We start from the raw sequence: 21,009 nt of genomic DNA on the forward strand, positions 1-21,009 counted from the left end.
CAGCGGCCCGCCTGATCTCAAACCTACCGAAGTCAGCCCATGTCACCCCACTTCTTAGGGACCTGCACTGGCTCCCCATTGCTGCACGTATCCGCTTCAAGGCCCTCGACCTAGCATACCGTGCGGCAAAGGGAACCGCTCCCGCCTACCTCCGGTCAATGGTCTCTAACTACACACCCTCAAGACCCCTACGCTCTGCGTCTTCTGGCCGCCTCAGATCTACTCCTATCCAAGCTCCCGGAGGGTCATCAAAGAGAAGCCGCCTATTCTCAGTCCTTGCCCCACAATGGTGGAATGAACTACCCATCCCAGTTAGGACAGCCGAATCCCGTCCAATCTTTCGCCGTCGACTAAAGACTCACTTCTTCAACCATTATCTGAAATGATAAAAAAAAAAAAAAAAAAAAAAAAAATCTAACCCCGACTAACCTTAATGTCATGCACTTGTCCTAATAAACTAACCTACACTGTAACACGCAACACTTTGATGAACATTGTTACTCAGCTGATAGAGTTATACCCTTCTTGCTGTCTTGTCGCACAGAACTTGTAAGTCGCTTTGGATAAAAGCGTCAGCTAAATGACTAAATGTAAATGTAAATGTAAATGACTCACCTTTGTGATTCCTCTTTTTGTTGGCCTCTGTGGTGAGAAGGACCATCAGCAGAACCAGCGTCACGGAAAACACGCCTCGCATTCTGCAAGAGAACAACACCGTCATGCTACTGGTTCCACTTCAGTCTGTACATCTGTGGTTCTACAGGACTACACTCTGAGTCCTCACAACACCTTCAGTTTGTACAACGTGTCTGTGGTTCTACAGAACTACACTCCTGAGTCCTCACAACACCTTCAGTTTGTACAACGTGTCTGTGGTTCTACAGAACTACACTCGTCCTCACAACACCTTCAGTTTGTACAACGTGTCTGTGGTTCTACAGAACTACTTTCATCACAACACCTTCAGTTTGTACAACGTGTCTGTGGTTCTACAGAACTACTCTCATCACAACACCTTCAGTTTGTACAACGTGTCTGTGGTTCTACAGAACTACTCTCATCACAACACCTTCAGTTTGTACAACGTGTCTGTGGTTCTACAGAACTACTCTCATCACAACACCTTCAGTTTGTACAACGTGTCTGTGGTTCTACAGAACTACTCTCATCGCAACACCTTCAGTTTGTACAACGTGTCTGTGGTTCTACAGAACTACTCTCATCGCAACACCTTCAGTTTGTACAACGTGTCTGTGGTTCTACAGAACTACACTCCTCACAACACCTTCAGTTTGTAACATGTCTGTGGTTCTACAGAACTACACTCATCACAACACCTTCAGTTTGTAACATGTCTGTGGTTCTACAGAACTACTCTCATCACAACACCTTCAGTTTGTACAACGTGTCTGCGGTTCTACAGAACTACTCTCATCACAACACCTTCAGTTTGTACAACGTGTCTGTGGTTCTACAGAACTACACTCCTCACAACAGTTTAGCATTGAATTTAGCATTATTTCACTAGCTGTTGTCATGATTCAACATCTTGTCATTGGTCAAGTCAAGATGTACCTTTGTTAAAATTCAGTTGTCATAGTGACATGGGGGAGGGGGAGGGAGGTACAGGCGATAATAATAGTAATACTAATAATAGGGTAGAACATGATGATAATAGTGGAATGGCAGGATATTCTATCAATGATAATAATAATAATAATATACATGGTGTACCGATGTAAAGATCCCAAGTAAAAACAAATAAAAAGTATAAGATTTATTTTTTAGCATTTATTGCTTTTCATGGTCAGACATGACCGACAGAGGAGGAGAGGATGAACGGGAGAAGAGGCGGGGAAGACATGCGACAAATGTCACCGGGAGGTGAACCCGGGACGGCCGCGTAGGTGTGCGAGGCACTATGCGGTGCGCCACGAGGGCTCCCTATAATAAGTATACTTAAGTAAATACATTTTAAGTCAATACTTTTCATATACTCAGTAAGTATGTATATAATGTTGTGTTGAATTGAATTGAAATCATATAATTTGTACCTAGTATGTTAAGAGTTGTACTTAAGATGTGCTTAAATATACTGAAATTATTATTTTGATGTACTTTTGGTTACTTTCGCCTACGAACATAGTACACTTTTAATACGTTTACTAAAGTACAACTTTTACACAGATTTTTTGTAAGTGTATTTGGATTAGACTCACAGCATATTAATGACTATCATATTAAACATGTGCTTTGAAAGCACAAACGAAGTACCAAAACGACATTCAAAGTACACTGTCATAAAGTACAGTAGAAATGTACTTTAACACATTTAATATACTAAAGATATATTTTCAGCATGGTACGATATCCTGATGTTTGACTACTAGGGATACACAGTAATGGATCTCTTAAATTCCTCCAAGTCTTTCATGCATTATTTGTGCGTAACAACCAAAATGCCATGTTAATTTTAATTTGTCCTTTTGTAAAAACATCATCTTATTACAATCATCCCAATAATGTTTACAGTTCATAGATTCTGCAGAGGAGGTTTGGTGGGAGGTGTTTCTATTAAGTTGGAACTGGTGTTAAAATGTTTATAGGAGAAATCTGTATAAAAGACACATGATTCCATTCACTCCAAAGACCCTGACCTTTGATTTGACCCCCCGACCTTTGTGATGTTCTGTACAGTCTTTGGTCTCTGATCTAAAACGGGGTGTGTTTGTTCAGGCCAGATGGTTCCTAAGGTCCAGAATCGAGTCTGAGACGGGACAAAAAAAACGTAACATGCTTAAGCCAACTAATCTGACTATTGCAGTTCTGCCAGCCAGCCAGCCCACCCCCTCCCTCCCCATAAGGATTAGAAAAGTAGGCTAATGTATTCCGATGTTCCTATTTCACATTCGGCTCATGTTTTTACAATGCATTTTTATTCTGTACATACTTTAGTTGGTTAATGACGTTCATCAAGTCAGTTAGTTGACTTGCCAATGAAGCGTTCTACCGGATGAGCTGAGCCACAGGCCCTGCATCTAACAACGTAGACAAGATATGTAGGCCACTGGCAGTGGCACCCCCTTAATTACATTTAATGTGTCAATAATCCATACATCTCTCTCTCTCCCTCTCACTCTCTCCTATTGTTCTGAATAATTACAGACTCTTCTAGTCTTTCATGACCTCCATTCCATTTAAAACTGTGCCGTTCTTTCACACTTCAGCAGCTCCTCCGCACAGCGCCAAAGATGTAGTGTTTCTGCGGCTTTAGGGTTCTGTGGGGGGGGGGGGGGGGCTTTTGTGTGAGACAGAACGGGCTCTCAGCAGGGCCCCTGTCTACGCTCCATCAATGCGGGAGGAGGAGGCCAAGCGCTGGGCTGAACGGGCTCTCAGCAGGGCCCCTGTCTACGCTCTGTCAATGCGGGAGGAGGAGGCCAAGCGCTGGGCTGAAAAGCCCTTCAGAGTCTCCCCCTCAAAGGAACCGATTCATTGGTTCAAAACAAAGACCCTTCTCGCCCTGTTTTTATTTCTCCCCCAGAAAGCCCCCGAACACAAATTCCATGCCACGTCTTGGGAGCCCCCATGTGCCCAGAGGGGCCTGCCGGCTGAATATAAACCTATTTGCATAAAAAGACAATGGAGTCTTAAGATGAAGAAAGGGAGCGTGATGCTCTCTTTGGTTTTATACCGAGGCAGTACATTTTTAGAACTTCCTCCTGAACCTTAGGGTTCACTCTCTCCTTCGAGGGACAAACTCGGTGAAACCCATCATGGGAGATGACGACGTCCAGATGATCCAGGTTTGTGCCGATGACGGCATGGACACATTTTGATGCCACACCATTGACTTAATTGATATTACAACCACTGACCAAAAGACACCCACACAACCGAGAACATCTCCCCTACACTCCAAACAAAGAACCTTCCTTCTTAAGACAACTGTTACCAAACAAACAAGTAGTAGGCTTCTAACTGTAGTAGGGCTGTACCGAATGTCATTTTTTAACATTCGAAGCTTCTATTGAAGTATTCGAACGAAGCTTCGAATGTCTGTCGTCATATTTTATGACGAAATCCAAAAAAATTATTCAAACTAAATCCTCAATTTGAATAAAGTGATTAATCTGATTAAATTAGTATTTTCTTTTTATTAAATCAACTTTCTTTAATGAATATAACTCATCAGTTTCATCAACATAAATACTCCAATAAGGGCACGGTTGGTACGAAAGTGATGGTGACGTCTTGATGGAGCGCCGAGTACCAAGCGGATGCAGATAGGCTACATCATTTATGATAAATGTTTTATAAAAAATGTTATGACTACGGTAGTCATATACTATAATAGTTAGGGGTGGAACGGTACGCATTCGAACCGTACACCGTTCGGCACAACCTCCGCGGTTCTGGGCGTGTGTGTATTGTTCGGTTCAGGGGATGCGACTTTAAAAACAGAGCCATTAACATTACATAGGCCTACACACACGGTTTGTACAACACAACGCATATTTAACTATGGTAGCCTGCCAGGTCTAATACAGCCAATGAAATGTTACCGTAGCTACTAGCTAGCAGAGGAGAAAATGGGAATTTGGGAGGCGGGGTGTTGAAAGACAATGATAGGCGTTTATTCAACATCCAAGAAGGCTAACATACAACTGTGTTTACTAACTCCATCCGGGACTATTGCCGCTTTTCCACTGCATGTTATCAACTCGATTCAACTCCGCTAACGTTAGAGTCGAGAAGGTCCAAAGGTACCACACGCTAAATTGTCTGTGCGGACCCCCCAACCCATAGACAGTTCCAACTTACCGAATTACGTTAATCCACCACAGTTTCACAATAATTACTGTGTTGTAGGGCTGGGCGATATGGCCTGAAAATAAAATCCCTGATTATAAATTTTTTTATCCGATTTACGATTTTAATCGATTTTTTTCTCTTGAAAACTAGAAACGCCAAGGAAATCATTCAAATGTATTTGACACAAAAAAAGTATCAAACCAAGATGAATTTCCCTATTGGGATTTAAAGTGCAAACCTAACTTTCACCAATCTTCACTTAATTTTTTTTTTATATATATAAAAGGTTACTCTTGATCAAACAAAGATGAATGTCCCTATTGGGATTAATAGTGCAATAACTTGCTTTTTCATCAAACTTCACTTAAAACAAATAAAAGGTGCCTCTTGATCATCAAACAAGAATGAATTTCCCTATTGGGATTAATAAAGTGCAAATCTAACTTTAAAAAACATCACTTTTTGTAAAATAAAAGGTGACCCTTGAAAATCTTTATTTTTAAATGTTTTGAAAATCGATTTAATTTTTTTTTAAATCGTCCTAAATCATTCATTCGAATTAATATCGATTAATTGCCCAGCCCTACTGTGTTGCACTCAATATTTAAATAATGTTAGTCTAAATAAATGTAGACAGACAATGTACGTATTTTAAAAATAGATAGAACAGAGCAGTGTTGTTTTGAAACAGTACAGTGTGTGTTAGTTTGATTTATGCTGCATTTTATATTGATGGCCTTCTAATTTGTTTGTTTATTTATTTTAAATAACAGTGACACATTTCCTTTTGATAAGAAATCCAGCCATATTCCTTTCATTGTATTTCAAATACTGCACTTTAATTTCAAGCGGAAAACTAATCTTTCCATTAACTCATTCAGCGCCAGTCACGATGATAGTCGCCGGGTTAACTCGCCATCGCTTGAGCACCAATCACGAGTATAATCGGGTTTTGATCGTTATTTCTTTTATTAGTGATATCCATAAATTTTCATCCATCCAGCGTGATGTTATCGTTGGGAATGGGTCTGAGCTCGCAAAAGGGCAAATACCGCCGCCGTATTGCACTCCACTGGGAATGGTGTGGTTTCTTTTCTGGGACGATCCGAGCCACGCGGGTGGGGTTTAAATACTCAGGCGAGGTAGTCAGATACAACGATGCATTGGAACAGTAACCCCGCCCGCCCGTCATTGTGAAACGGTCGGTAATGTGGTACGGACCTCCACGAGCAGTATTTGGAATGGCGATCAGATAATTGGATTATTTCTTTTGCATTACATCAGATAAGGTAAGAACACTATATATAAATTTGATCGTTGATCTGATTTTTATTTCTACCCCGATCGACGCTGCCTCTGTGTCTGTATGTGTGGCTGTTGCCGGTGCAGGAGGGGGGGGGGGGGGGGGGGGGGGGGGCGCCGGTCTAAACCACATTGCATGCTTGCATGAGGAAGGATAATAATGATGATCTAGCGTTGATTTCAGGAAGATTCAATAATCAGGCGAAAAATTACAACGTGTTTAGTGTATTCCACTAAAACGCTATTATCGCGTCTTTCTCTGGAATTACTCAGAAGCACCCAAAGTTATACTCATATTCAAAAGGCTATAAAACGGAAATGTACAGATGAAAAAACAATCCGTTTTGTACATGTTGACTGGAAGCAACTCACTGATAATCGACGGGTGTATTAGACCCATAGCTTTAATTTAAGATATATTTTAAGGACTCGCAAATCTCGCAGTCCCCCCATTGACTTACAGCGGTGGCGTACTAGCGCCATCTCGTGGATTAAGCGATGGCGGCCAGGGACCGAAACTAAAGCCCGCCGCCCGCGGGCTGTTTTTACCTTTGGCGCATGACACTTAGAGGGCTGCCCGCAGTGTGGCGTGTAGACGTGTAGTTCATAACTTCATAACGATACTCTTGTGCGAGTACAGATTATAGCCGCTCGTCTTTTTTTTCTCCGCCGCGAGATCGTTAAAAAACTACAAGTCCCACATCGCACTCAAGTCAACGGTCCAATCACAGTAGAGTGACGTAACTGGTTTCATGAGAAAAAAAGCAAATGACCAATCGGAAGCTATCATTTGGCTTGTTTACTTCCATCTGCTCTAGTCTATATCGGACCTCCAAGAGCTAACGTTACTGTTTAAACAATGACCCAGTCAACTATTCACTTTTAGTTTAATACATGACGAGGCATTGTCTAACGGTATCTAGCTGGCTAGCTACTGATAGCTGCTGATATCAACAAATGCTCCAGCAATAGTCTACTCGAGTGCATAATACCTCCGGTCCCTCGTTAGCTAGCTTAGCTAGCTCACGTTGATCCATCTGTCCCAGTAAACTAAATTGTCTTAACGTTATCTACCGGGCTAGCAGTAGCTACAGATAGCTCCTGATATCAATGTCTTATAACATTGATTGAATGCGTATTCTAGCTGAGGGCATGTTGAATGTGATTTGACAAAAGAACGGTAACGTTATAAATAGGTCCAGCTGCATCGCCGGAGAATCCTTGCATGCTGAATGTAGGGTCTAGCTGAATATAGGGTCTAGCTGCAGGGCCGGAGAATCCTTGCTGGAGCTGGAGGCTACTCAAGTATACACACAGACAGTGGAGCTGTTTGCAGATAGCAAGCATTTTGACTTATTGCGTGGTGGCGATGTCTCGCAGATAATACAACTACAAGTATGATTATATAATATATATTTTATTTAAAAAAAAAATTTATATAAAATATATATATTGTTTTTAATCAAAAGAATTTTGGCAGGTAAGAAATATGCTTGGCGGGTAGACTCTTCCCATCTACCCGCCACTGGCCGGTGAGTCAAAAAGTTAATTTCGCTCCCTGGATGGCGCAGAATGAGTTAAGAACTGACAATTAGGGAATTTAAACATTGTTGACATTGTTTTTTTGTGTTTATTTTAAAGAAAGGAAAGTCTAGTGGTTGAGCATATGCATACTTTATGTTGATGGCCTTTGTCTATAATGTGGCCACAAAAATAGAAAGGTTTAATTATTTTGTTTGTTTGCACTAAGTTAATACTTTGACAAATGTAACCTATATTTTTCAGTCAGTTCAGTCTTTGTGTGCCAAACATTATTTAAAGCAAACCGCTGTAAACTTTAAATTTTTTTAATAAATGAGAAGCATGTTTACATTTTTGGAGTGTTAAATAAAAAACAACATATATCGAACCGAACCGAAAACCGTGAGCACAAAACAGTGATACGAACCGAACCGTGGATTTTGTGAACCGTTCCACCCCTAATAATAGTATAACACTATAATATTAGTGTAGCCTAATCTTTATCTGCAACTGTGAAGAAAAACCCCATTGGTTTAAACAGAATGAATAGACACATACAAAATATATTAAAAAATAACAATAATAATAAAAAATTCGAATGTTGATTTAGAATTCGAATGTCAACATCGAATGTTATGATCGAAGCTTAGGTACAGCCCTAAACTGTAGGCTACTTCCAGTTCTAGACCGGCGGCAGCCACCAACACTCCTGGGAACGGCACTTGTTGTCTGACCACTATTCCAGGAAGGAATAATACACCACAATGGTGGAGCTGAAGAAGAGGAGATCAGGATTAAATGTTGCAGAAGATGGGTGGCCCAGGTCATTCCAGCCCCCTTCACAGCTAGGCTAGTGGTAAATAAATAAGAATGTCCTGTTCACTTTGATTTGTTTGTAGATTTTAATCAATAAAAAAAGACACTGCCCTGTATTTAGTTGAGCCCGTTCTCCACCGGCGCCGCTGGTAGTCGGGTCTGTGACGACATGAGTGTTGCTTTAGTCTAATTGGAGTGAAATTAAGCCCTGCGGCAGAGCAGGGACAAAGAGCTGAACCACCACAGACAAAGAGCTGAACCATCAGACAAAGAGCTGAACCATCACAGACAAAGTTGAACCACCACAGACAAAGAGCTGAACCATCACAGACAAAGTTGAACCACCACAGACAAAGAGCTGAACCATCACAGACAAAGTTGAACCACCACAGACAAAGAGCTGAACCTTCAGATAAAGAGCTGAACCATCACAGACAAAGAGCTGAACCACCACAGACAAAGAGCTGAACCAGGGCTTAACCACTAGGGCTGACCTTCGATTTTCTTTTGGAATTCGAAGCTTCAGGGCCGAGATTCGATTTCAATTAGAAGCTCAGAGAAAGAAAAAAAAGTAATTATATAAAAAAATATATATTATTTTGTGGGACTTGTAAAGCACTTTGTTCAACTTTGTCAGTGCTGTAAAGTTTAAACCTTTTAAAATCTTAGACAAACGAAACACTTTGCTTTCATGAAATATTGTAAGCCGTCATTTGAGGCTTTATTCGGGGTCATCTTCGACAGCAATTTTAAATTCGACAAACAGGTCAGCGCCGTAGTCAAAAACTGTTTTTACCTGGCGAAGACAAAGGCATACCTCTCCCAAAGTAACCTAGAGACGGTGATACATGCCTTTGTCACCACTCGCCTCGACTACTGCAATGCCCTCTACATAGGCATCGACAAATCCCTGCTTCGCCACCTACAACTGGTGCAGAACGCCTCCTCACCAAAACAAAAAAACATGCGCACATCAGCCCAGTTTTGGCCTCGCTCCACTGGCTACCTGTTCGTTTTAGAATAGATTTTAAACTAGCCCTAAATGTTTTTAAATCACTAAATGGCACGGCCCCTCCCTTTATCTATCTGAGCTCTTGCACCGCCACACCCCCCACCGATCCCTCAGATCAGCTGACCAGCTGCTACTGGTGGTGCCTAGAACTAGGCTCAAGACTAGGGGAGACAGAGCCTTCTCCACCGCAGCGCCTAGATTGTGGAACAGCCTCCCCCTCAGCGTACGAGCCGCCCAGACCGTGCAGGCTTTTAAATCACTTTTAAAAACCTACCTGTTCTCCTTGGCCTTCCCCCCCACTTAATCACCACTAGACCCCTGGCCCTTCTATCCTCTTTGTTTTACTGTGTCCTACCTGTTTTTATTACTTTCATTGCTTTACTGTGTTTTAATCTTATATCTTGCATCATATTATTTTGTTTTTATCAACCTGCCTGTGAAGCACTTTGGTGCCAGCTACTGCTGCCTAGAAATGTGCTATACAAATAAAATGTACTTGACTTGACTATAAAAGCAGCACAATGAACACAAATCTGTCAGTGCCGAGTCCAACCTCATCTTAAATAACAAACAGCAGAGTTGATTTTGCACACACAAAAAATAATAATAATAAATATATTCTTATTTATTATTATTATAATTTTTTTATATATTCAAATTTTATTTTCATAATCGAATCCCATGCCCATCGAACGAAGCTTTGAAGTATTTAAGACAGCCCTATTAACACATTTGGTTGCCAGCCGGATATGGCGATTTATCGCTTGGATGCCACCACGTTATTCAATGGGAGGACGAGCACATTTGCGAACGCATAAACTATATCTTAAATTATGTGTCTAATACACCCGTCGCTTATCAATGACTTGCTTGCAGTCAATATGTACGAAACGGATTGTTTTTTCATCAGTACATTTCCGTTTTATACCGTTTTGAATACGAGTATAGTTTCGGAGAGTTCTAGTAATTTCAGAGAAATTCCGCGAAAATAGCCATTTACTGGAATACACACAACACGTTGTCATTTTCCGGCTGATTTATGAATCGTTTTCAAATAAACGCTAGATTATCGAGAGTATTTGTGTTCTTATGCACGATACAAAAGCGGGCTGAAAAATCATTTATTCGTCCCGCGCTCAGCGCCGAACGCCACACACACACACACGTTGTGCAATCTGTGAAAAACAACTCTGATTAACCCAAAACTGGTAACATAGATTCCTTACCTCAGATCAGAAGATGTTCTGAAAAAAGATTAATCCAATTCCTGATCGCCATTCCAAATAGTGATTGCGTTTATTGATCCAACGTTATAGTCCGAAACGCATGATCCAAGCTGCTTCCAGCCTCGCCAGTGACTCTGGTAACACGACACTCAAGGAACAAACTTAACTTTTTGACTTACCAGCCATTTGGCTGGTAGATTTTAAAAACTACCAGCCGGGCAGATTTTTTACCAGCCAAAAATCCAATTAGTATTTATATTGTAACGTTTGGCCACTTTAAATCATTGAACAAAGAGAGAGAGAGGTAGATAGATAGATAGATAGAGAGAGAGAGAAGGCAGGCCTGAAAACCGGTCTGTTCAAAAAGGCCTTTGACTGTTAGCTTTTTATTTAAATTTTATTGCGCTTGTTTTTAAATTGTCTGTTTATACTATGTTTTTAATTAACTATGTTCTATTTTTATCTTATTTTTATTCTGTATTTTATTTTATTTGTTTTACTAATAACTATTTTATTTCTATTTTTTTAACTGTTTTAACCATGTAGTGTGGCACTTTGGGATCCCAGTGAACAAAAAGTGCATTACAAATCCAATCTATTATTATTATTATTATTATTATTATGTGTGGCTGCCGCCCTGGCGGACATCTGTGCTCTACTGAGTGCACCTTTCTAGTCTAGAGAGAGAGCGCTGATTCTCCGTAGCTGAGCAGGGTTGCATTTTGTCAACACAAGTTGGAACCCTGGAGGAAGCGATATAAGGAAACGAATTGCCAATAAATGTGAAGTTATCTTTGAACCTGTTGCAGGGAATATGCCTCCACATATTTGGTCAAATCAAATGCGAAATAGTAAAATATCAGAGCACAATCAAAAACGCGATTGCAGGGTTTTCTTGTAGGCTAAAGAACGGGTGATGTAAGACCTCATGTGCGTCTCATGTTACAAACTTGACCTCGTGAGCAGAGCGCATCTCATTTACATTTAAAGGTTCATTGTTTGTAAACATTAGAACGGACATGTGACACACACACACACAGTTTCAACTCACCACCGCCGCATCATATTGACGCCGAGCACAGCCGACCCATTACGTAGATGCAGTGTATTTTGTTAGCCGCCAGGTGGCGGGCAGACCTTAAATTCTAATCGCCAAACAATAAATCTACAAGCCAATGGCGCTGGGCGTGTACTTATTTTGTACCCTGACGACACTGCTTGCCAGAGGGGGGGAAACCCTGGGGCGGAGTTTTTCTCTGATGCACTTTTTCACTCAATCCAATCCAATGATGTGCATTACCATCCGGGAGACGATAGGGGGCGGTATTTGCCCTTTTCGAGCTCAGAGCCATTCCCAATGATAATGTCAGGCTGGACGGATGAAAAATGTATGGATATCGCTAATAAAAGAAATAACGATTAAATAACGAGAAATCTCGTTGTTGGCAACCAATGTGTTAACTAGGGATGCCCCGATCGATCGGCCAGTGATCGGTATCGGCCGATAATCAGTATAAATATGCGATCGGGGAATTCCGATAATGACTCATATTCGCCGATCGCGGAAACTGATCAAGTGGACTTCTCATTCGCTGTCTGTCTCAGACGCACAGGACCTGCAAACTGCCGCTGCTCCCTAGCCCCGCCCGCACCCGTGTAGAGTTTGTAAACAGAGGAGGCGGCTCCTCTGCATTCGACCTGAGCTAACGTTAGCTACCTAGCTATCGTTACTGTTTAAACAAAATGACCCAGTCAACTATTCACTTTTAGTAGGCATTGTCTAACGGTATTTAGCCGGCTAGCTACTGATAGCTCCGGATATCAACAAATGCCCCAGGAAGTCTAGTAGTCCATGTTGATATCTCCGTTAGCTTGCGTTAGCTTGCGTTAGCTGACGTTAGTTCTGTTCAAAACGAAATGTCCCATTGAACTAAAGTTCTGTCTTAACGTCATCTAGCCGGCTAGCAGTAGCTATAGATAGCTCTTGATATCAATGTCTTATAACATTGATTCAATGCGTATTGGAGCTGAGGGCTTGCTGAATGTGAAATGACCAAATAACCGTAACGTTACCAATAGGGTCCAGCTGCAGCGCCGGAGAATCCTTTTTGGAGCTGGAGGCTACTAGAGTACACAGACAGTGGAGCTGTTTGCAGATAGCGAGCATTTTGACTTGTTGCGTGGTGGCGATGTCTCGCAGATAATACAAGTACAAGTCTAATTATATAATATATATATTTTATAAAAGAAATTAAAAAAACTTTTTATATAAAATAAATTTTAATTTCTTTTTAATCAAAAACAATCGGTATCGGATCGGTATCGGCCGATATGGCTCACAACGATCGGTGATCGGTATCGGTGGCAAAAAACGTGATCGGGGCATCCCTAGTGTTAACCACCACAGACAAAGAGCTGAACCACCACAGACAAAGAGCTGAACCACCACAGACAAAGAGCTGCTGAACCACCACAGACAAAGAGCTGAACCATCACAGACAAAGAGCTGAAGTTGCTGAACCATCACAGACAAAGAGCTGAACCATCACAGACAAAGAGCTGAACCATCAGATAAAGGGCTGAACCATCACAGACAAAGAGCTGAACTAGGGCTGGGCGATATAACGTTATCGTGATAAAATTATCAAACTCGATATCGATAATTATCGTCGATATACATTTCTGTCAAGTTTAATTAACTTCTTATGCCCGGCGCCGACGGGCTATTAATAGACTCACTTGTTTTGCTGCGGTAGAACTCAACGTCACTACGAGACGAGTTGGAGAGCCGTTGCGTGTCGAGCCAACCCTTTGAGAAGCGTTGTGGTCCCGGCTTGAATTCTCCATGAATGTGTCCAAGTCCATAATCCATATAAATCCATTTTGTTATATCCAACACAGTCTGAATGAATGTTTCTTGTGATTATGCTGCGTGATTTCAAACCACCAAAACAACTGAATGTCTCGAGTTGATGTCGTCATCAGTCCGTGCACGTTCTTCTACGCAGTAAACACGGCCCAGTGCATAGATTATTATATTCCACCAGGGGGCAACCTACCGCCACTGGATCATATGCATTATAAGAATGGAACACAGTTAGCCAGAGCAAGCGGTGTATCCCACGACAATGTACTAACTATCACCCTAAAATACTCCGTTCTGCCCCAATACATTGCAACAACGTCCACCGCATACCCCACAGTACTACTCTAACCGTTACCCTCAGAATTCACGCCACACACCCACTCCGCACGTAAACTATAAAAAAGCGGCATGCAAGCTAATGATCCTAGCCAGCCTTGTTTCCTACCCAGAGGTGCACCGCGGGTCTCCTTCGCTGTCGCCATCTCCTTCACTGATTGGTTGTTAGTGCGTGTGCTAATATCCAAGCTTGGAAAATCGATATATCGAAACTTTGCGACCACGTTTCATGTTTATTTCGTGGAAATAATTTATCGCGATGATTATCGTTATCGTTTTATCGCCCAGCCCTAAGCTGAACCATCAGATAAAGAGCTGAACCACCACAGACAAAGAGCTGAACCACCACAGACAAAGAGCTGAACCACCACAGACAAAGAGCTGAACCACCACAGACAAAGAGCTGAACCATCACAGACAAAGAGCTGCTGAACCACCACAGACAGAGCTGAACCACAACAGACAAAGAGCTGAACCATCACAGACAAAGAGCTGAACCATCACAGACAAAGAGCTGAACCATCACAGACAAAGAGCTGAAGCCTGCCGCGATAAGCAATAAATCGATTAATTGCCGCGATAATTAAAATGAATGCAATGATTTTGACGGGCGCGATTAATTGCTATTTGCGCGTTTGTTTTAATGAGGCGGACCCAGTGCCCCTTGTCAGTCACTGTCCGTGTTGGGAGGCGGGCCGCTGGCTTTACTACAGAGCACAGCACATTGTGTCTATTCTACTAGCATTAACGTTACTCATACAAACAGAGTAAACACAGTTTTCAATCAATCAATCAACAACAACATTAACGAGACCCTCGTTGTGTCTATTCTGCTAACGCTAACGTTACCTCTCATTGTGTCTATTCTACAAGCGTTAACGTTAGCTAGGCTGTCTATGCTAACGTTAACGAGCATTAGGCTAACAAGCTGTAACGTTACCAGTCGCGTCTATTTGCTAACGTTAGCATTAGGTAATAACCGGTTTAAAATGGATGGTGATTACCTCACGTTGTGTCTATTCTACTAGCATTAACGTTACTCATACAAACAATCAATAGCGAGTTATATTGATCACGCTATGTACGATAGCCATGCTAAAACGCTAGCACAACATTAGCACCTAACCTAACAACAAGCCTTAACAAGTCAGCGATCTTTTTGCGAGACTAAACTCTCCGCTCGGTGGCAAATTGTGTTGATGTCGGTTTTGTTTAATCAATAAATGAGGCAGAATACACAGTGACTGTATCCTTTGTTTATTGCACTTGTGCCTGCTGCAAACATAATGATTATGAAATCCTAGAGACGCGTCTCTATTCAGTGGTCTGCAGTGTTTCACGTGACTTTTCTGGTACCCAAAAAGTACCTGAAATAATCACAACAATACTTCCGGTCCGGTCGGTGGGCTTCAAAATAAAAGTCTTAAACACCGGAAAAGACGGAGCGGTGGGCTTCAAAATAAAAGTTTTGGGAAATAAATTTCTCCAAAAAAAAAATTCTCTAACCGGTCGCAATAATATCGCTTATCGCGATATTTTCGGGGGCAATTAATCGCCCAGCAAAATGTGTTATCGTGGCAGGCCCAAAAGGGTTGAACCACCACAGACAAAGAGCTGAACCATCAGATAAAGGGCGCTGAACCACCACAGACAAAGAGCTGAACCACCACAGACAAAGAGCTGAACCACCACAGACAAAGAGCTGAACCATCACAGACAAAGAGCTTAACCAGGGCTGAACCATCACAGACATGAAAGACTGCGCCGACCAGCTGACGGGGGTCTTCACTAAGATCTTCAACCAGTCCCTGTCCCAGGCCATCGTCCCACCTGCCTGAAAACCTCCATAATCATCCCGGTCCTGAAGAAGAACTCCATCAGCTGCCTGAACGACTACCGTCCAGTCGCACTCACCCATGAAGGTCTTTGAAAAGACACTCAAGCCCCACATCATCTCTAGCCTCCCACCCGGACTAGACCCCCACCAGTTCGCCTACAGAGCCAACAGGTCCACGGAGGATGCCATCGCCACAACTCTCCACTCTACCCTGTCCCATCTGGAGAGGGGGGGGGGGGCTACGCAGTACGCACGGCTGCTCTTCGTGGACTTCAGCTCGGCATTCAATACCATCCTGTCTGACAGACTAGTGCCCAAACTCCTAGATCTTGGACTAAACCACCCCCTCTGCCGGTGGTCCAAGTAAGGACTGCCTGTCTGACCACCCCCAGAGGGTCAGGAATCAGGATACTGAGGATAGGCCCCCACACCTCCACAGCCATCAGCACCGGATCCCCCCAGGGCTGCGTGCTGAGTCCCTTATTTTACTCCATTTACACCCACGACTTCACCGCAGTCCACCACAGCAACGCCATCATCAAGTTCGCTGACGACACCACCGTGGTGGGCTGTATCTCAAAAGGTGACGAGACCGCGTACCGCGATGAGGTAGAGCAGCTGTCAGCCCTGTGCAAAATCAACAACCTGCAGCTGAATAAGCTAAAAACCCAGGAGATGATCGTGGGCTACAGGAGGAAGAAGACCGACATACAGCCCCTGTACATTGACGGGGGATGCGTGGAGAGAGTCTCAGTCATCAAATTCCTGGGCGTCCACCTGGAGGATGACCTGACCTGGAGAACCAACACCAAGGCGATCGTGAAGAAGGCACAACAGAGACTCTACTTCCTGAGAATACTCAGGAAATACCACCTCAGACAAGACCTGCTTGTGTCCTTTTACCGCTGCTCCGTGGAAAGCATCCTCACCTACTGCATCAATGTGTGGTTCCTCAGCTGCACAGCCGCAGAGAGGAAGGCGCTCCAGAGGGTCGTCAACTCTGCCCAAAAAATCATCAGATGCCCTCCCCCCTCACTGGAAGAACTATATAACTCCCACTGTCTTAAAAAGGCAGTCAAAATACTTAAGGACCCACACCACCCTGGCAACAAACACCTCATATGGCTGCGCTCGGGCAGGCGTTTCAGCGTCATGCCCACCCCGACTAACAGACTCAAGTTCAGTTTTTATCCCAGGGCCATAAGTGCACTAAACTCAGCAAAAATTAAAAGCAACAATCTCCCCTGCACCCCCCCCCCCCCCCCCCCACGCACACAACACCAAGGGAATAGTGCAATCTTCTTGTATACCCCCCCTGTTTATGTCTATTATGTCTTTATTATTTTAATACTGTGTTTTAGGACTGTGTTTTTATTATCTAGGATTGTGTGACTGTTAGCACCTAGGGCTGCATTTTTTTTTTCGTTGTACCATTCTTGTGACAATGACAATAAAGATCATTCATTCAAATACATCTCCACATCTCCACAGAGCTCTTGACAGCGGAGGCAAAACCATAAGCCATAAGTGACTCCGTCCTTTTCACTATTCCCTGGTACTTCACTGGAATTCAAATGTCCAGGTTGAACTTGTTTCAGTGACATGCTGGATGTTTTGACACAGGGCTATGCAAGTGAAACATAAAAAAGACACTTGTATAGACTGTCCATGTTTAAATCCACGATGCACTCAACCAACAGAGCTGAGCCTGAGCTGCATCCTGAAACATGTTGAAGCAGGTTATGAACATGTTGTCATGTTGAAGCAGGTTATGAACATGTTGTCATGTTGAAGCAGGTTATGAACATGTTGTCATGTTGAAGCAGGTTATGAACATGTTGTCATGTTGAAGCAGGTTATGAACATGTTGTCATGTTGAAGCAGGTTATGAACATGTTGAAGCAGGTTATGAACATGTTGTCAATCATGTCATGTTTAGTTTTAGTATATTTATTTAGCACATTATTTAAAAAACAGTGCTAGGAGTAGGAGGGAACAAAGCCCAATGGGCTTGTGCAAAGTTCCACTCCCGTCCCATCAATGTCCAGAATCAAATATGAACGAAATACATGTAAACATGGTCAAGAAAAGAAACTCAAAACAAGATCAGAGACATAAGGCAAACACTATAACGAAAAAATGGAAGATAGACACGGATAGATATCATGTTCAAAACACAGCAACAAGAGCCAATAACAAGAAGAAAAAAAGAAAAGTACAAGAAGGCGAAGGAGAGGAGAATAACATGTGAAAAATATATAATGAAGAAAAAGAACAAAAAAATCAGCCATATAGGTAACACTGTTACACAGGATTAATTTAATAATTTCATGATTTATGATGAAATTAAATGGCCTTTTAGTTGCTTTTTAAAGATAGATAAGGAGGTTGTTGACCTAAATGGTGAACTTAGAGTGTTCCAGATTTTAGGACCTCTAAAACTAATGTTGAATTGATGGCTAGATGTCCGACAGTGGAGTTGATGATTACTATGATTGGTTGGATATATGCATGAGTGAATTTCTGATGAAAAAATAAAGAAACTATGGAAACTATCAGGAAGATCTTGCCTATTGTTTATGAACTTATATATATTATGAATGAGCATGTTTGAAAAGCATTTAGTTTGTCAATTGATAATAGGGAATATTTATTGAACAGAGGTGCAGATGGGTTCATATCTGGTAGACTGAGAAATCATCCTGAGGAACCTCTTCTGGATTATGACTAATTTGTTTAGATATGATGGATACGTTGCAGCCCAGACTATATTACAGTAGTTAAGGTAAGGAAATAAAAAGCTATAATACAAGGTTAGATGGGCAGATGGAATCGATGGATCATCATGGGGCAGACCCTTCTCAGTATACCAAGCATCATCATCGACTTTTTTGCAGACATGATCAATGTGGTTATGCCAATTTAAACAATAACTCCTAAACATTTTGTATATGGCACTTGGAGAATTCCATTTCCATTCATTAATATTTTAGATTATTCTTTAATGTAGTACTTGTTTTGTTGCAAAATACCCTGAAGACATTTAGAGTAAGCTTGTTAAGTTGAAACCAATAAATTAGAGAACATTTCTAATTCCTCATTCACACATTCAATCAGGGTCCAGGGACTTGAAGCAGGTTATGAACATAATTGTGTTCATGTTGAAGCAGGTTATGAACATAATATTGTGTTCATGTTGAAGAAGGTTATGAACATGATGTTGAAGCAGGTTATGAACATGTTGTCATGTTGAAGGTTATGAACATGTTGTTCATGTTGAAGCAGTTGTAGTTTCCCCCACTCACCCGCCTACCCAACCCCCCCCCCCCCCCCCCCCCCCCCGCGTGAATATTTTAGGCAACCAACTTGTGTTTAGCGTTTCTCTGATTGGCCACTACGCCCATGTGACCGCGGCAGCGCGAGAGAGCTGCAGCGCGGAAATAGGCTGTCTATTGCCATTCTCTAAGACAAACTCTAACCTTAACCAGCTCCTTAACAGCGCCTAAACTTAACCCTTCTAACCTTAACCAACTCCGAAACAATGCCTAACCTTAACCTTAACCTTAACCAACTCCGAAACAATGCCTAACCTTAACCATAACCAACTCCGAAAGAATATTGCCATTCTCTAAGACAAACTCTAACCTTAACCAGCTCCTTAACAGCGCCTAAACTTAACCCTTCTAACCTTAACCAACTCCGAAACAATGCCTAACCTTAAACCAACTCCGAAACAATGCTTAAAGTTAACATGCCTAAACTTAACCGGTGAAAGAATGCATGTTAAAAAATAATAATAATAATAATTGAAGGGAATCGAACTTGTCACCAACGGACCGCAGGATCCACAGCAAGGCGGCACTACCAGTTGAGCTAGTTGTCGATGTTAAAAAAGGGGGGATTACTGCTACATAATGCTGTCGCCGCGGGGGCGTGGCTAGACGCAAGTTGGGCGTGGCTAGACACAAGTTGGTTGCCTTTAATATTTAGGCCCCCCGCCCCCACCTCCAATGTACAGTCCCCCTCCTCCAATGTACAGTTTCTACGTCGTCAAATGTATATACACTCTTTTTTAGACTATTTTTATATCACAAACAGTAGGCTACTGTATTTGCAAATCTGGTATGTCATAAATGTATAGATGTGTCTATCTGTATGTCGTGTATGTCATATAATTATGTTATGATGAATTGAAAATGGGGGACCCTGATGTAAACAAGACGAAAGTCTTTCTCTGGTCTGCATCCCCTTAACAATTGTGTGTATTGAGCTGTACTGTACCCATTCTGCAATCTGTTAATAAAGTTTTCAATCAACCAATCAATGATGAACATGTTGTCATGTTGAAGGTTATGAACATGTTGTTCGTGTTGAAGCAGGTTATGATGAACATGTGTTCAAGGTCAATATCCTATTTTATTTCCCAACGTAAAGTCTGCATCATGGTGTAAAAAAGCACAAACAAACCACAGCTCTCTGACCAAGGCGCGTGCACGTGCAGCATCACTCAATACGCAGACGCGCGACTATTTTTAAGTCGTGTAATAATGAGTGTGGAGACCCTGAGCAGACTGTTGACCACATCCTGACCATCTGCCCCCTATACAAACCACCCTCGGAAGCCAGCCTCTTTGATGTGGGACCAGAGTTAAGGGCATGGAGGGCATGGCTACAAGATACAGAGTTGGACCTCTGACGTTACACGAAAGAAGAAGAAGAACGACGAGACAATCGGACAACGGATAATTCACTTTTCACTTTTAAAACACCAGTGACCTAAAATGATGAAACGAACAAACAAAAACAACTTACTTTCTTGTTGAAAGGGCTGCAGTCAGTCAGCAGAGGTGGAGCTGTTCTGTCTCCTCGACCCGCTGGTTACTGGGGGCTGTGCCGCGATTTAAAATCAACCACTCCGTGACGTCACCAGCACATGTGGCGCAGCCTAATCCACACAATGGGGGGAAATAGTCCCACCTCATTTGCATAATAGTAATTTTAAACCTCTTTAAGCCCGTTGTTGTTGTTGATGTTCCCCCACATCCTAAAACGCGTTAAGACAATGGTATTTCCTATTTAGACAGGCATTATTTCAACTGCCTTGTATAAACCGACATAACGATTTGTGAACCTCCTTTATTGTTTTTTGGTAAAATCATCAGCCTTTTTTTATTCAGGCTAACTGAAATACACAAAGCCAAATCAAAGATCAATACTATTCACTCTCAATAATCAGCATACCAAACAAGAAAATAATAACAAAAAGAAAATAACAAAAAGG

The 21,009-nt window shown here is 42.1% G+C and overlaps 1 protein-coding gene across 3 annotated transcripts in view; it reads right to left on the reverse strand.

Moving 5' to 3' along the window:
- Positions 1–20,651, reverse strand: part of mdkb (midkine b) — a 41,545-nt gene extending 20,894 nt beyond the window's left edge. The window contains exons 1-2 of one of the 3 annotated variants that reach the window (XM_084334919.1): positions 20,541–20,651; positions 616–698 (exon numbers count right to left, since the gene is read on the reverse strand). In XM_084334919.1, coding sequence (XP_084191045.1) covers positions 616–697 — 82 coding nt within the window. In that variant the 5' untranslated portion in view covers position 698; positions 20,541–20,651. Of the gene's footprint in view, positions 1–615; positions 699–2,657; positions 2,666–10,689; positions 10,819–20,540 lie in introns of those variants that run through there. The other 2 variants (XM_084334920.1, XM_084334921.1) reach the window with 2 other exon arrangements.
- Between the last annotated feature and the right edge of the window lie 358 nt (positions 20,652–21,009).

Source organism: Notolepis coatsorum, assembly GCF_963971535.1.
Source record: "Notolepis coatsorum genome assembly, chromosome: 18".
NCBI lineage: Eukaryota > Metazoa > Chordata > Actinopteri > Aulopiformes > Paralepididae > Notolepis > Notolepis coatsorum.